The sequence below is a fragment of the Procambarus clarkii genome, chromosome 49 (assembly GCF_040958095.1).
Source record: "Procambarus clarkii isolate CNS0578487 chromosome 49, FALCON_Pclarkii_2.0, whole genome shotgun sequence".
Taxonomy (NCBI): domain Eukaryota; kingdom Metazoa; phylum Arthropoda; class Malacostraca; order Decapoda; family Cambaridae; genus Procambarus; species Procambarus clarkii.
This window is the reverse complement of record NC_091198.1, coordinates 11,780,910-11,798,430: the sequence shown is the minus strand read 5'-3', so window position 1 is coordinate 11,798,430 and position 17,521 is coordinate 11,780,910. Positions and strand designations below refer to the sequence as shown.

The 17,521-nt window shown below is 40.4% G+C and overlaps 2 protein-coding genes across 2 annotated transcripts in view; one reads left to right on the top strand and one right to left on the bottom strand.

The window, feature by feature from the left end:
* The window catches only part of LOC123763412 (uncharacterized), a 605,113-nt gene that overhangs the window by 387,215 nt on the left and 200,377 nt on the right, over nt 1-17,521 (bottom strand). The gene's annotated exons all lie outside the window — the stretch shown is intronic.
* The window catches only part of LOC138351227 (uncharacterized), a 6,762-nt gene continuing 1,544 nt past the window's right edge, over nt 12,304-17,521 (top strand). Inside the window, exons 1-3 of the mRNA XM_069302863.1 lie at nt 12,304-12,631; nt 15,679-15,785; nt 17,383-17,521. The exon at nt 17,383-17,521 is cut by the window's right edge and continues 21 nt beyond it. Of these exons, the coding sequence (XP_069158964.1) occupies nt 15,741-15,785; nt 17,383-17,521 (184 nt within the window). The 5' untranslated portion in view covers nt 12,304-12,631; nt 15,679-15,740. The remainder of the gene's footprint in view (nt 12,632-15,678; nt 15,786-17,382) is intronic.

Sequence of the window (17,521 nt, the reverse complement as noted above, 5' to 3'; positions counted from 1 at the left end):
GCGTCAACCAGTCAGCTGTCGTGTAGCGTCAACCAGTCAGCTGTCGTGTAGCGTCAACCAGTCAGCTGTCGTGTAGCGTCAACCAGTCAGCTGTCGTGTAGCGTCAACCAGTCAGCTGTCGTGTAGCGTCAACCAGTCAGCTGTCGTGTAGCGTCAACCAGTCAGCTGTCGTGACACTCGACCAATAGCCTGCATGTCGCTCGTTAGCCCTTGTCGTTTAGCCTGTTGCATTATTCAGTAATTATACTGCAGGCGTTATCGCAATCGTTTAGCAGTCAAGTACCGTACAGGTAATTGAAGCCCATGGCACATTATGATCTACATCATAATACATTATAATACAGTGTGGATAGGTCAAGATAGATCAGGATAGATAGGTCACGATAGATAGGTCATGATAGAGAGCTCAAGACAGATAGCTCAAGATAGCTCATGATATGTCTGGTCAACATAGCTCATGATAGCTTTAGATAGGTCAAGATAGATAGCTCATGATAGATAGGTCAAGATAGATAGCTCATGATAGGTCAAGATAGATAGCTCATGATAGGTCAAGATAGATAGCTCATGATAGGTCAAGATAGCTCATGATAGATAGGTCATGATAGGTCAAGATAGATAGCTCATGATAGATAGCTCATGATAGGTCAAGATACATAGCTCAAGATTGGTCAAGATAGCTCAAGATAGATACCTCGAGATAGCTCAAGATAGATACCTCAAGATAGCTCAAGATAGATAGGTCAAGATAGATACCTCGAGATAGCTCAAGATAGATACCTCGAGATAGCTCAAGATAGATACCTCGAGATAGCTCAAGATAGATACCTCGAGATAGCTCAAGATAGATACCTCGAGATAGCTCAAGATAGATACCTCGAGATAGCTCAAGATAGATTGGTCAAGATAGATAGGTCAAGATAGGTTTGATCAAATTTCCATACAAGCTTCGACTCAAAATAACAGAAAATCTTATACAATACAATGAAATCTTCCTCATTTCAAAGACAATTTTTTTGAAAAATTAAATATTGCACAAAAATTCGGCTTGTTAGGCAACTATTAGGCATATAACTCACTCTTATATATATAATTTTTATCACTAATAGGTGTAACCAGCAGTGACCTGATCGCTCTGTCTACCCGGTGGGAGGGTAGGTGGCTGAGCGGAAAGAGCACTGGACGCGTGATCCTATGGTCCCGGGTTCGATCCCGGGCGAGGCGAGCAACGATGGGTAGAGTTTCTTTCACCCTGATGCCACTGATACCTAGCAGTATATAGGTACCTGGGAGTTAGTAAGCTGTCACGGGCTGCTTCCTGGGGGGTGGAGGCCTGATGGAGGCCTGGTCGAGGACCTGGCCGCGGGGGCACTAAAGCCTCGAAATCATATCAAGATAACCTTAAGATAACCCTCTAACCCCCCCCCCCCACCTCTCCCTCCTCGCTTGAAATATATCTAAAATTACTATAAAAATACGTCCCACATTTCGGAAAAGATGACACACCACCACTTGGTCCGGGAGACATCTCCCGTCACGCAGGGTGCAGTCGCACCTCCACAGATCTCCAGTATCAGCTAATGATCCTGGTAATGGCTCAAAAGGGCCACCACTTACGTGCTATTCATGCCCGTGCCACCTTTTGGGTGGCTTCATCCTCATCTTAACACATTCACAAGGGAGACATCTCCCGTCACGCAGGGTGCATTCGCACCTCCACAGATCTCCAGTATCAGCTCTTGATACTGGTAATGGCTCAAAAGGGCCACCACTTACGGGCTATTCATGCCCGTGCCACCTTTTGGGTGGCTTAATCTTCAATCAATCAATAATTCGGAAAAGATGACCCCAAGACACTCACACACCATCCACAAAGTCAAGGAGAAAAACTATATCAAACTTTATTTAGGGTTTAACGGAATGTGTTTAGATTAGACTTTTTATTTCTATTTTTGCGTGATCAGTGCATAGATCTTTATATAGCAAATAATATTTTATTATTAAACAATAAATAATACAGAATAATTATAATAAATATTATATAATAATATATAGCAAATATAATAATAATAATAATAATAATAATATATTAATAAAATAATAATAATAATAATAATATTTCAGAGTCAAGCAATAATGGTAGATGATATTTTTCTTGGGGGGGTCACTGTGGCACTCTGATGCCCATCCTCCCATGTTGGGCACGTACCCAACAGCAATGACTGGGAAGAATATGGTGAAGCTAGCCCCAAACTCCTGTCCTCTAACATCTGACTCTCTTGTTTTTTTATCCCTCTTGTAATTATGGTAATTCATAGGACAGGCGGCGAGCAGCAGCGTCTAACAGCCCGGCTGACCAGACCACCAACCAGGAGGCCTGGTCAGAGACCGGGCCCATGAGAACATTGATCCTCGGAACCACCTTAAAGTATGGTACACGGACGAATGATTCATCACGGGGGAGACATCTCCCGTCACGCAGGGTGCAGTCGCACCTCCACAGATCTCCAGAATCAGCTAATGATACTGGTAATGGCTCAAAAGGGCCACCAACCACTTACGGGCTTTTCATGCCCGTGCCACCTTTTGGGTGGCTTAATCTTCATCAATCAATCAAATCGAATGATTCATTACTCACTGTGACACACTGCTACAAGGTGTTTCAACTCCAGACTCGCGGGACACTTGATTTTATTAAAGTATCAAACGGCTCAAAGGTTATGTCAAATTGTACAAAGTTACGAAAATGTCAACATTTCAGTCGCGTGAGGATCACACACCGTGACCATGATTAGCACCACGTTGTTCTTGTTGTTATAGATTCAGCTACTCGGAACAGGTTCCAAGTAGCACGGGCTATGATGAGCCCGTAGTGGACTTACCTGGCACGGGAGTGGTGCCGTCTCAGCACCACGTAGGGTTCTGTAGGTGTAGTGGACCACAACCTGATTGATGAAGATTAAGTCACCCAAAAGGTGGCACGGGCATGAATAACCCGTAAGTGGAGGCCCTCTTGAGCCATTACCAGTATCAATAGATGATACTGGAGATCTGTGGAGGTGCGACTGCACCCTGAGTGACGGGAGATGTCTCCCGGGCCACAACCTCTTCAGGATGGCAATATATATAGAGTAGAATACACACAGAGATCACACTAACGTGATGCATCAAATGAACAAATCCACAAGGGCCGTAACGAGGATTCGAACCTGCGTCCGGGAGCATCCCAGACACTGCCTTAATCTGGATTTGCCTGGATTTGTTTATAGAGTAGAATCCCACCGCGAACTCGACCATTCACACGGGCAACAAGTTTCTAAAGGTGAAGTGTGTTTTTAATATGAAATGGAAGGAACAATTAATTTTCATAGAAAATAATGAAAAAGCCTCGTGTCAAGTTGGTGTGATGAAAGATTATCATACGAGGCGGCATCGTGAGCCTTGCACAAGACTCAGCATGTGCGGGGGGGGGGGGGGGGGGGGGGGAGGAACTGTCAACTATCTATGATATTATAATGAACCTAAAGAGCAAGCATCAGAACCACGAGGCGGCGCTGTCTAACTCTCACCACCTCCCGTAGAGAACAGAAGAAAGCATATATATGCTGGTTAGCATTGTAAATGTGTGGCCACGTCTGTGGTAAAAAAAAAAACTCAACTAATCTTACATTAGCATGTGAAGGCGTTATGATGCTTGTCAAACAGGGACAATTATTTACGAATGGGAAATTGATAAAAGTGTGTTCAGTGGCGGAAGTGTTTGGGGAAGGAACACTAGCCAGAAAATTTAGTGTTTGTCTTTCTATGATTCCGAGGATCAACATCCCCCGCGGCCCCGTTTCTAGGCAATACAAAGTTCGGCTGCAAGATAAAGACTCTTGCTTCCCTAACATTCCATTTACGGGCTACTCATGCCCGTGCCACCTCTTGGGTGGCTTAATCTTCATCAATCATCATCCTAACATTCCGACAGCACCGCTCCTGTGCCAAATAAGTCAAATACGGACTCGCCATAGCCCGTGCTACTTGCCCTGCTCCGGTGGCAGGTAAGTTACGGGCTCACCATAGCCCGTGCTACTTGCCCTGCTCCGGTGGCAGGTAAGTTACGGGCTCACCATAGCCCGTGCTACTTGGAACTTGTTCCGAGTAGCTGAATCTATAAACAACAACAACATTCCGAACAGACTTAGCAGACCACTGAACCTGAGCTAACAAGACAAATAAAATATTTTTCAACCAGCTAGATACACTGAAGCATTCCGCAGTAAGACGCAACTATTCAGTGTGTTTAAGAAGAAATGATCTTGCACACTATGCTTCTTGAAGCTAGGAGAAAGGTGAAAAAAGCAAAAGGAACAAAGGGTGTATTGCTGGAACAAAGGTGGATGTATTCAAGAGGCACTTCGGTAAGTTCATGCAAGAAGTGCCGGACTGTAGTGGATACGTGAGCCTGCGGGCCTCTCCAAGCAACAGCCTGTTGGACCAACCTCTCACAGGTCGAGCCTGGCCTCAGGCCGGGCTCGAGGAGTAGAAGAACTCGCGAAACCCTCTCTAGGTATTCTCCAGGTAACATCAAGGGCACACGACTGTTCAAAATTCTTCCTCGACAAACACCTCCAAAAGATACCTGATCAACCAGCCTGTGATTCATACGTCAGGCAGCGAGCAGCCACATTCAACAGTCTTGTTGACCAGACCACCAACCAGGAGGCCTGGCCAGAGACAGGGCCGCTGGGACGTTGATCCCCGGAACCATCTCAAGGTAACCTACCTACTTAGTGTTCACCTTCTGATAGACTCACAGGAGCAGTGTACTCCTGAATAAAATGTTAATCGACAACCAAGAGGCAGTGCAAATTTCTGTAACTTCAGGTTAATTTTGGGCAATGCAAATTCTCTCTCAAATGTAATGTACCTTACTGATTTTATTTCTTTGCTGATAAAGTTCACTTCTCTAATAAGAAATGTGTGTTTCAACTCGTGTCTGAAAACAGATTGCGTTACGACCTCAGTTTGCCGCATTTAAATTAGTTTTGGGAGATCATTTGCATACGAGTTTGAGAGAGGCAGAGTATATGCAGCATTTAATTTAATATACGTATGCATAATTTTTCACTATTAGAATAATAAAAGTAGTAATGTATGTTAGTAAATTAATACTTATGTATGAATGAAGTGTAGGGTGGTTAATTAGGGGGTCGCAAAAGAAGACATTATTAATACAGGAATTTATATAAATTATATATATATATATATATATATATATATATATATATAAGCCTATACTTGCATAAACCACAAGTGAAGATTAACAATCTTTGGACAACACCCACCAGTGGGACTCGAACCCAGAAAGCACAACTACCTTCCAGTAGCTGCCATAACTAGTATGCTTTAACCCACTACACCATCAGACCCTACAAAAGAAGTAGAGGCTTCAAGATATATATATATATATACATCCCAAATACCTCCACTTCGCGAGGGCACCAGATGAGTGTGGGGTCAGTCTGCATTTTTCGTCAAGCCACTGTCAATGTGAGAGAACTCGTGTCCAGCTTATAAGCCTATACTTGCATAAACCACAAGTATATATATATATATATATATATATATATATATATATATATATATATATATATATATATATATATATATATATATATATATATATATATATATATATATATATATATATATAATGTTGAATATGACCAAAAGGGTAAGATTAATGATTCTAACACGAATTTTTTCAATATTTCTTTTTTTCTACACTGTCGAGGGTAGCTGAAAAATTAACTCTCCAAAGTTCATTTTCACACCATACTATAGTCTAATACCTAGGGATTCGTTACGCACCACACTCCTTACATTTTCAAAGACAAATTTACCATGTATTTGCAAAGGCTTATAATCTTTTGAGGTGAGGTGGTACAGGACATTATTGAGATGAACAAGTAGATGAAACAAAATGGATATTAATAGGCTATTACATGCATGAACATAAGCAGCTTATGTTCTCGCTGCTACTGTCTCTGTGTTGGTTCGGGGTCTTGAAGTGGGTAGGATGTAATTATGTGTTAACTGGTTGTTGATCGATGGTCTTGACTTTTTGATGTGTAGGGCCTCGCTGTTGTCCAGTCTTCTGTTCTTGGTATACCTGTCGATTATTTCACTGTTGCTTGTTACGATGTCTCTGGTGATGGTCTGGTTGTGTGAGGAGACTAAATGGTCCTTGTTTGAGCCCTGTTGCTTGGGCATTGTTAATCGCTTAAAGAGAGATTAACAGATGATCATTGTTGTCTAGCCTAAATACTTAGATCTTTGGGGCTGACAGTCCCTAAGAGGGCGTACCTGGTTGATACCTGGTTGATGGGGTTCTGGGAGTTCTTCTACTCCCCAAGCCCGGCCCGAGGCCAGGCTTGACTTGTGAGAGTTTGGTCCACCAGGCTGTTGCTTGGAGCGGCCCGCAGGCCCACATACCCACCAAAGCCCGGTTGGTCCGGCACTCCTTGGAGGAATAAATCTAGTTTCCTTTTGAAGATGTCCACGGTTATTCATGTGAAGGTCCACGCATGTGAAGGCATAGACGACGTTGGTCTCTTATGGCGTTCTGTTTAGTGTCTGGAGAGTACTTAAGTAGCTTGGCCGTCTTCTTGTTTTGGTGGTAAATTGTTAATTGTATCTTCTGATTTGTGTCTGTGGGGATAACGTTCTTATCAATAATGTGTTTCAGAGCTCTTTCCTCCGCTTTATGAGCCGTGGAAAAGGAGATCCTGTAAAACAGTCTAATAGGCGGTGGAGGTGTTGTGTTGATTGATTCTTCAGAGGTTACATCGTGTCACATCTCTTTTAATGACGTCTTCAACATAACCGTTAGAGAAGCCATTATTGACTAGGACCTGCAGGCGTGCAGGTTCTCCCTCCCCCCACCTCGTCACTGTGGGTGGGCAGACCCCCGCCCACCTCGTCACTGTGGGTGGGCAGATCCCCCGCCCACCTCGTCACTGTGGGTGGGCAGACCCCCGCCCACCTCGTCACTGTGGGTGGGCAGACCCCCGCCCACCTCGTCACTGTGGGTGGGCAGACCCCCGCCCACCTCGTCACTGTGGGTGGGCAGACCCCCGCCCACCTCGTCACTGTGGGTGGGCAGATCCCCCGCCCACCTCGTCACTGTGGGTGGGCAGACCCCCGCCCACCTCGTCACTGTGGGTGGGCAGATCCCCCGCCCACCTCGTCACTGTGGGTGGGCAGACCCCCGCCCACCTCGTCACTGTGGGTGGGCAGACCCCCGCCCACCTCGTCACTGTGGGTGGGCAGACCCACCCAACAACTTCATGCCACATTTGCATAACAAAAAATTTCACAGTAATCAAATTCCTACAAATGTATTCATATAAGGTGCATTAAGCGCTGTTGTGGAGTGCTTCTGGAGTTGAGCACCCACTCCAAGCACCTCAACCACCGCAAGCACCACCACCACAACCACGACACTATCAGCAGCACAATAGCTTGAAGGGGTGGGTACAAGTAGCGGTGTGAGGTAACCAGTGTCCGAGGCGAGGGAGATCAATGTGTTCCGGCCACCAGGAAGACCCATACTAACTTGTCTTGACACCTGCCATGTTGCCCCGGTGGGGGTGGTGACGGCCCAGCAAACACAAATCATCTACACAACGTTCGCCTATCTCTTGCCATAGGTGTGGGAATGATTTGCATTGAGAATGGTGCAGGAGAGCCTTTGAGAAACTTTTACTCAAAAAATCCAAACACAAAGGTTTAATTATAAATTGTTTTTCTACAATTATTTTCTTCCAAATGTAAAACAAATAGTTTTTACATATTTAAATATAAAATTTATGGTGTTTTTTTGTAAAATTCATTAATAAATTGTGAATGATATATATTGGCTGAGTGAAACCTTTATAATCCATTTAGTTATAATTTGAACAGAAAAAAGTATTTTTCCAAATTTTCTAAAAATTGCTCTTTTTAACACAATTTGACTCCTTATACATTCCACTAAACACTATATCATGTTTAAATATATAATTTATGTATTATTCTCTAAAATAATTTATATAAATTATATAAGTTGCTGGAAAGTGGTGTTAAGGATTTTGAAAACATTTTGTTGTGTTAATATGTTCTTATTAACTATGTCTCAAGTTCACAGTTTATCAAACAAGAATATTAACATTCGTCAACTCTTAAAATCTTATATGTTATCTTGCTGGTGCAAAAAAGGGTGAATCTTTAGGAACAGCTATAGTATCTATATATCACAAATGGTGTTTTCCCTAACTCAAACAATGTAGGGTTTATTATTCTACACATATTTCTAATGACTCTTAGATGTTTACATTCTCTGAAGTATAATTGTGAAGGCTGTGTCCATCACTCTCAACACAGATTCTTAAACTCGTCTCTGCAGGTTCAACTATATAATTAGTTTCCATTTTGAATTTCCATGGACATTTGTATCCAAAATGAAACCAATGTGGTTTCCTTCAGCGCCTTCAGCCAGCACATTTGCTCATTCATTTCCACAGATTCCAACAAGGTAGGGGATTTACAGAAATTTGTATATTCATATTGTTATATATTAAAAATATGAATGCAGTTCAATATGATAAGACAAATACATGAGTTTATGATAAATTCGTTTTCTGTGATATACCATTGATATGCTCTTTTTTTCTTTAAACGGCAGACTAAACTAAAGTGCTCACATCAACAGATTTGATGTATAAATGGTCAACGCTCAACAGAGTTAGTATAAATGTATTAGTATAAATCTTACTTGTCTCATTGTTAATTCACATTCAATGTCAACTTGTGGTTTTGATGTGGCACGTTTGGCCAAGACACCCCACCCCATTATGCACCCCATACCCATCTTGTGGGCGGTTGTGGAAAGGGTTACAGAGGCACATAATGGGCTCAGGGACTGAACCCCACAATTCATTTAGCTAAGCAAGTTACAATCTTGATGAGCTAGTTACAAAATTCAATATAAGTCATCACATCAACAATGGGTTCGAGATCGACCTCAAGTACAGGTTCTAAATTAAGCAACTGACATATGTGGAGAGCTAGTATCAAAATTTATATGTTTGTCCTGCACACCGTCCCCCATCCAGTGGGCAGCGGTGGATAGGTTACAATCACTTAGTTGTTATCTACAGTTAGCAAACTGGGGATATTTGGCTAAAATTTCTGGTAGCAGATCATTTTGAATGAAATATTGACACATCGCTGGAACATTGGTTATAGAATTGTCTCTAAATTCATGTATCTTTTCGCACTCCATCACATAGTGACGGAGGGTGTGCGAATAATTTTGTTGACACAGTTTACATTTGGTCAGGTCTACATCAGCAGATAATGAGAATTCCCAGAGATACTTGTAACCGAGTCTAAGCCGAGCAGTAGTAACATCTAGAAGTCTGCTGATTTTATTGGATGATCCATAGATGTGTGGCTCCTCTTGTATGATATGTATGATAGATGGAATTACTAGTTCCAGTTTCTAGGCAGGCGATGAGTACTCACAATAACCTTAATTAAGCGTCAAAACAAAAATGTGTATACTCTTTTTACTCTCCTGACCTTAGTTCTCGAGCTATGTATTTCATTTTGGTACCAACGTGTTCGCAATAACATTCTCTAGAAGAAAATCAGCAAAAACGGTCACCAAAAGTTATATGAATACCAGCACCCAATAAATACCTACGTAGATGACTCGCCGTGAGTGCCCAAGAGCAACAAAATGTTTTTACTCTTGGGATTGTTATCACTTCCACACTTGTCCTACAGCGTTAATTTTGGTATCAATGTACTCGCAATGAAATTCCCAACACGGTGATATGAATATAAACGTAGAATAATGGTCGCTGCTCACCCGCAAGAGTGTGGGAAGTGGCGGAACTGTTACCCAGTATTGGTGACAAGACGACACATGGGCGATACGGTGCTTTGAAAGTTTATAATTATATCACTGTCCTGACATTATTATTGTATGTACGTCATTCATTTTTGTGCCAATGTTTTCGCAATAGAATGTTCTATGAGCCCGTAGGTAAAAAAGAGCAACAAAGCGTAAGATAGAATAGCACCATATATAAAACAACGCTGGTACATATCAGTGAGCGTCAAACACACACGAAATGTGTGTGTTTGATGGTGGTCAAACGATGTTTGATGTGTTTGATCAGGTGATGTCCTGATCTGCATAATTAAAGTATGAATTATGTTGAGAAAAAATAAGAAAAAAGGGAAAAAACAGGGGTGGGAGAAACATGACAGAAAAAGAGTAAAAATACAATTTGGTCAACAAAACAGCATTGTTTAAAATAAAAGATAAGGATTGACATTTTGGGGGTTAGGTTGGTAGGTTACATTGAGTTAATTAGGTAGTACTTAGTGTTTATCTGTTATAGATAGGAGCTGCCTGGTATGGGCCAATAGGCCTTCTGCAGTTACCTTTGTTTTTATGTTTTTGCCCTGTAACCTAAATGGTTAGAGAGGCACATATATGGGCTTAGGGACTGAACCCCACACTACATTTAGCTAAGCTGGTTACAATCTTGATGATATAGTTACAAAATTCTGTATAAGTCGTCACATTATCAATGGGTTCGAGATCAACCACAATTTCCTGAATAGATATAACAAAGGGGATATTAATAGGGTATTAAAATTGTCAACACAAGATAGAACACGAAACAATGGGTATAAATTGGATAAGTTTAGATTTAGGAAAGACTTGGGTAAATACAGGGTCAGTAACAGGGTTGTTGATTTGTGGAATTTTTCTTAACTTATAAATTTATCTTTATTTATCTTAAACTGGTTGGGAGAGGTACAGTTTTTAACATAATTGGGAAGGTCATTCCACATTCGAGGTCTCTTGATTTGTAAAGCATTTCTAGTTTGACTAAGTCGTACTCTTGGAATATCAAATAGGTATTTGTTTCTGGTGTGGTGCTCATGGGATCTGTTACAACCTTCTAGGAAGCTTTTAAGGTCAGGATTGACATTACAGTGCAGCGTTTTATATATATAAAATACACATGAGAGTATGTGCAGGGACTTAATATCTAACATATTCAGAGATTTGAGTAAGGGGTCCATATATACTGCCCGGTTGCCTGAAATGCTATAGGCCTACATAGTGGCTTTAGGTATTGTATGCACTAGCTCTATCTATAAATCCAACATTATGTTTGTAAATCAACTATGTATGTATGAAAAAAAATGACTAATACGTTCGGCGAATGACTTTGACTTCAACTTCACTTTGACTTCGTTCATGTCATCGTATTTTCCGTAATATATAAAGGTTATGACAATGCAATTATATTATTGTGTGCAAATAAGTTTGAAATTTCATGTACCCTAAAAATATTAAAATAAAGAATAAGAATAATTAAATAATTGTTGTAGTAAATTGTCACACGTTCATCATACGCAAACGAACACACAGTTTGGAGCGTCAGTACAAGACCGCCGCCATTTTAAAACACGGCTTCGAATGTAAGTAATGTTTTTCTCGTACTAACACTGTGTTATACAATAGATTTGGTCTTGAATTCACAAATTTAGTTGTTACATCTGACAGAGTATGTTAGACGGTGTAATGCTGGTCCATGTTAACGTATTTGTGGGCTTGGTTGGTTTAAATGTGGAGGCGAGGCCTGGCAGTGCTGGTGTATGTGGAGGCGAGGCGAGGCCTGGCAGTGCTGGTGTATGTGGAGGCGAGGCCTGGCTGTGCTGGTGAGTATGTGGAAGCGAGGCCTGGCAGTGCTGGTGTATGTGGAGGCGAGGCCTGGCTGTGCTAGTGTGTATGTGGAGGCGAGGCCTGGCTGTGCTAGTGTGTATGTGGAGGCGAGGCCTGGCAGTGCTGGTGTATGTGGAGGCGAGGCCTGGCTGTGCTAGTGTGTATGTGGAGGCGAGGCCTGGCTGTGCTAGTGTGTATGTGGAGGCGAGGCCTGGCAGTGCTGGTGTATGTGGAGGCGAGGCCTGGCTGTGCTAGTGTGTATGTGGAGGCGAGGCCTGGCTGTGCTAGTGTGTATGTGGAGGCGAGGCATGTACAACACTCCCCAATAGGAAGAAAACCCACTGGGTTCTAGGCTAGGTTAGGCTTATCTGTAATAATTGAATTAAGCCTAGCAAAGCCTAGAACCTAGTTCAGTAATTTAAAAAATGTTGTAACTTGAAAAATGCCATTCAATACATTACACAATTTAAATATTTTCAGGCAATCAACACAACCCTCATGTTGGCTAACCCTCTCTCATGTTGGTCAATAATTTAATTATTTTTTATGGAGTAATCTTTGCTGTTGAAATGTAGTCTTTTTGAGACTACATTTCAAATGTAGTGTGTGTGGAGGCGTGTATGTTAGGTATTACCTAATATACACGGTGTAATATATCTATCTGTGTGAAATAGATTAAATCCATTTATTTGATATTCAGCTAATAGTTCTGTATTTTCTACATTCATCCATGTTTTGGTAAGTGCAATAATATGTATTGTTTCATTGCAGATTAGAGATTCAAGATAGTTCTAGATTTCCGAAGTACTGAAACGCGCGCCATACAGGCTTGGTGGATCTAGGTGCAAGGTAAAATTATTTACATTTACTTTTGTATTTATGTTTTGTATTTATATGCATATATGCATTTATATGCATTATTCTATAGAATAATAGATCTCGTAATAATTTTGCAAAAATAGTGGCATTTACTATTTTTAAAAGATTATTAAAAAATTTACTGATATGGTGCATTCGGAAGGGCGAAGAGGGAGAACGGCCTGTTGACATAGCTCGGGTGCAGGGGGGGGGGGGGTTGTGTAAAAGCCTGGTTTGTGCCTCGGAGAGGCTATGGGATCCAGTAAGTTCAGTAGAACTTCGGTTTCAACCCTTTTACCCTGTTGTAGCTCAGTCGATTAAGGCAGTGTCTGGGATGCTCCCGGACGCAGGTTCGAATCCTCGTCACGGCCCTTGTGGATTTGTTCATTTGATGCATCACGTTATTGTGATCTGTGTGTGTAATTCTTCACTTGCTACAGCAACAGGAATGTGTGTGTATGTATTTGTGTTGTTGAATATGACCGAAAGTGTAAGATTAATGATTCTAACACAAATCGTCTGAATATTTGTTTTTCTTCACTGTCGAGAGTAGTTAAAAAAATTTACTCGAGTTTATTTTCACACTTTATTTATGGTCCTTAAGTCCCTCTCCTTAATGCTGCTGCTGTTTCTCGCATCTTTGCATCGCTTGTATGTTTGGGGGTTTGGCCTCTTGCTATATATTGATTCCATTTGTGTGTGTTTGGGTCTCAGGCCCTCTCGCAATTTCTGTTGAACAAACCCCTTTTCCTAGTTCTGCATCTCTCCTTTGGTACAAATTTTGTTGTGCTTTTATCATATATTTCACAAAACTTGACATACATTTCATTTACTTCATGTCCTATCAGCAAGTGTTTGTCAAATTCTTTAAGGAAAGTTTATCATCCTGATTGCAGATCTCTAGCGATATTATGTCAACTTCTTGTGGATTCGCAATCATTATTTAATTTACCTTTAGGTGTTCTTTCACCAGCACAGCAACACTGTACCTCTCCCAACCAGTTTAAGATAAAAACTAAGTACTAACTAATTAACTCAATGTAACCTACCTTACCCCCAAAATGACAACCCATGTCTTCTATTTTAAACAATGCTGTTTTGTTGACCAAATTGTATTTTTGTTTTTTTCTGCAATGTTTCCCCCCCCCCCCACCACTCTACCACTACATTGAGTTTAGTAGCTCTGTGCACGTCAGGTGCTGTTTAATATACAGACCTACTCCTCCATTTGACCTAGTTTCTCTATCACATCTATATCACTTTGTGCTTTAGCCCTGGTGGAGCTTGGTCCACCAGGCTGTTGTTTGGAGTGGCCCGCAGATCCACATACAGTCTGCATATGATATACAGTCTGTTGATCAATTAAACTACAGTAGTTAGTTTTTATCATCCGAATGCACCAATATGTGTTCATTCTTCCCAGATGAAGGAACTAGGTAATATTCATCATCTGAATGCACCATCTGATGCTTTAACACACTCATGATACACGAGAGGTTTAAAAAACTTTTAAAACTTTTAAAACTTTTTGACCTATGTATTTAAAAGCAATTCTAAAGTTAAAAAGTGTAGCATAGGCCCCTCGCAGAATGTTCTTAATATGATCCTCAGGTTATAGTTTTCTATCTAAAACCACCCCTAGATCTCTTTCTTGATCAGAATTCTTTATAGATCTCAGTGGCTCGATCATAGAAACTGCTCTAAATCCTTGTTGGCCTGGATTGTGGAGGTCATTGGTCTCTATAAAACTAGTAATCTGACTCCTGATCACTCTCAAATAATTTTATTATGTGGGATGTTAGTGCAACTGGTCTATAATTCTTTGCCAATGCTTGTGTTGTGTTGTGTTGTTTTGGTAGTGATGTGCAATGTGTTGTTTTGGTAGTGATTCGTCCAGTTCTGGTAGTAGTGCGGTTGTTGTGTAGTGTAGTACTTGTGTGCTTGTTAATGACTTGTATTCCAGTCTTGTGGGTATCTCCTTTCCCCTACGGGCCAACTGCTTTGTTCTTACCTAGCATTTTGCTTTGTTTGGGTATGAATGTTTGTGTGCCGTATATTTTGCAAAATTTGCCATATATCTCATTATTTACTCCTCTGCCTAGCAACAAGTCTGTCTAATTATACTCATTAACTGTTTTTCAAAGTTCCCCATAGTGTCCTTTATTGAAATCGAGTTCATGAACCGTTTCAATGTTCTTATTTTCTTCTAGATTATATCTTAAAGTATATTTAAATGTTATTGTTATTATTGTTATTAAATGTTATTGTGACATTGCATTGCAATTGAGCTATGTTGTTTACCATACCGTTCATTTCGTGAGTATAAGTATAGATGCCACACTTGTGACAGGTAAAACCATGCCTTTTTTGAAAAACAGCACCGTCTGTTGCACGTAAGAGCAACCCACACTATATTATGTTGCGATATTATTTCAATATTTCCGATTGTATTGATAATTTGAATTTTCATAGATTTCAATTTATTTTCATTTCGATTTAATAATTTTGTGTGACATTGCATTGAAATTGAGCTGTGTTGTTTACCATACTGTTCATTTCATGAGTATAGTTTATTTTTTTATTTTTTTCATTTCATTTTTTTAGCTGTTCTTATTTTTCAGTGATGGGAATATCAGATCATTTGATGTTCCCAATTTTCTGATGGAAGCATCAGACCATTATAGAATGCATCGGATGAGGTAGTTTGGAATGGTGGGGAGGACGAGAGGGGGGTATGGTGGGGAAGACGAGGGGACAGAGGAGAGGGTAATGGTGGGGAGGACGAGGGGACTGGGGAGTTGGGGATGGTGGGGACAGGGGAATGCTGGGGAGGACAAAGGGACAGGTGAATGGGAGATGGTGGGGGAGGAAGAAGGACAGGGGAGGGGAAAATGGTAAGGAGGACGATGGGACAGGGAAGTGGGAATAGTGGGGATGATGTGGGGACAGGGAAGTGGGAAGGACGAGAGGACTGTGGAATGGGGAATAGCAAAGTGAATTATAATTATATATATTAATTAATTCTTATAAATTTCCAGAAGCCTGTATCAACACCCACACTAATGCAACTGAAAGAGATGTTGAGACAAGTATTGCTGATATGTTGAAGAACGCCCCAAACAAACTCGGTGGAAACAGATACAAGGTAAAGTTTGCCAATTTGCTGTAGTCTAATTCAATTTCTTTTTAGTAATCTTCGAGAACATTTATGCTATGAATAAGATAAAATAATGTAACTGATTTTGATTTATTTACTATTTATTATTTATTTACCGTTATTAGTATAATAGATCTCGTAATAATTTTGCAAAAATAATGGCATTTACTATTTTAAAAAGCTCGGGTGCAGGGGGGGGGGGGTTATGTAAAAGCCTGGTTTGTGCCTCGGAGAGGCTATGGGATCCAGTAAGATCGTCCTTCCTTTCCTCCCTAGAATCTGGATGTAGCAGGTGCTCAATTGTCAAAAGTGAAAAATTGGTTTTGTCTTCCGAATGCACCATTTCTGTAAATTTGCTAATAATCTTTTAAAAATAGTAAATGCCATTATTTTTGCAAAATTATTACGAGATCTATTATACTAATAACGGTTTGATAAAATACAGTAGACTGCCTACTGGTTTTACCTGTAATAAGGTTTGATACAGATGATTATGATTATGGTTTTGGCCTCCACCACCCTCTCACCTAACTTGTTCGTTCCATGTCTACCACGGTTTTGTCTTCCGAATGCACCATTTCTGTAAATTTGCTAATAATCTTTTAAAAATAGTAAATGCCATTATTTTTGCAAAATTATTACGAGATCTATTATACTAATAACGGTTTGATAAAATACAGTAGACTGCCTACTGGTTTTACCTGTAATAAGGTTTGATACAGATGATTATGATTATGGTTTTGGCCTCCACCACCCTCTCACCTAACTTGTTCGTTCCATGTCTACCACGGTTTTGTCTTCCGAATGCACCATTTCTGTAAATTTGCTAATAATCTTTTAAAAATAGTAAATGCCATTATTTTTGCAAAATTATTACGAGATCTATTATACTAATAACGGTTTGATAAAATACAGTAGACTGCCTACTGGTTTTACCTGTAATAAGGTTTGATACAGATGATTATGATTATGGTTTTGGCCTCCACCACCCTCTCACCTAACTTGTTCCAACCATGTCTACCACGGTTTTGTCTTCCGAATGCACCATTTCTGTAAATTTGCTAATAATCTTTTAAAAATAGTAAATGCCATTATTTTTGCAAAATTCCTGAATATTGTCAAAATGACGGAAACCCATATGTCAAAAACACATGGAGATATACCAATCCTGGAAGACATTCTTCCATCCCCACTTGAAACTGTTGAGCAGGTGGAAAGTCTGTCACATGAGCTAAAAGTTAACAGTGAATATAAAAAGAGTATGGTAAGTGTTGCTTAATTCTTTTAGCCTGAGTATGGTAAGTGTTGCTGAATTTTTTTAGCCTTGTACATATGTCTTTTGATTAGTTTTTTTGCAGATGAAGGAAGGTGGGGTGGCACATAATTGATTGTTCAGTGTTATGTTTAAGGTACAAATAAAACAAAAGCAAAAGTTACTCAAATTCGTTGATTTTTGTAATAGTTAAGAAGGAAAATATTTTAATGCTATTTATTTAATACAGTTGGAAATTAGAAAATCTAATGTTGAGATTGAAAGATATATATTATTCTCTATTACCTTACAGCTTATGCATTATTTTAACAGGTCCAGACGCTGTCTCAAATGGGCGGTGCAAGCTGTGGAGACACAGTGAGACGAATGATGAGGAGGATAGGGACCTATGGGGTCTGGTCTCAGTATTCACTCGTTGGGCGCAAGAGGAAACGTGTCTTCAAAACCTTGG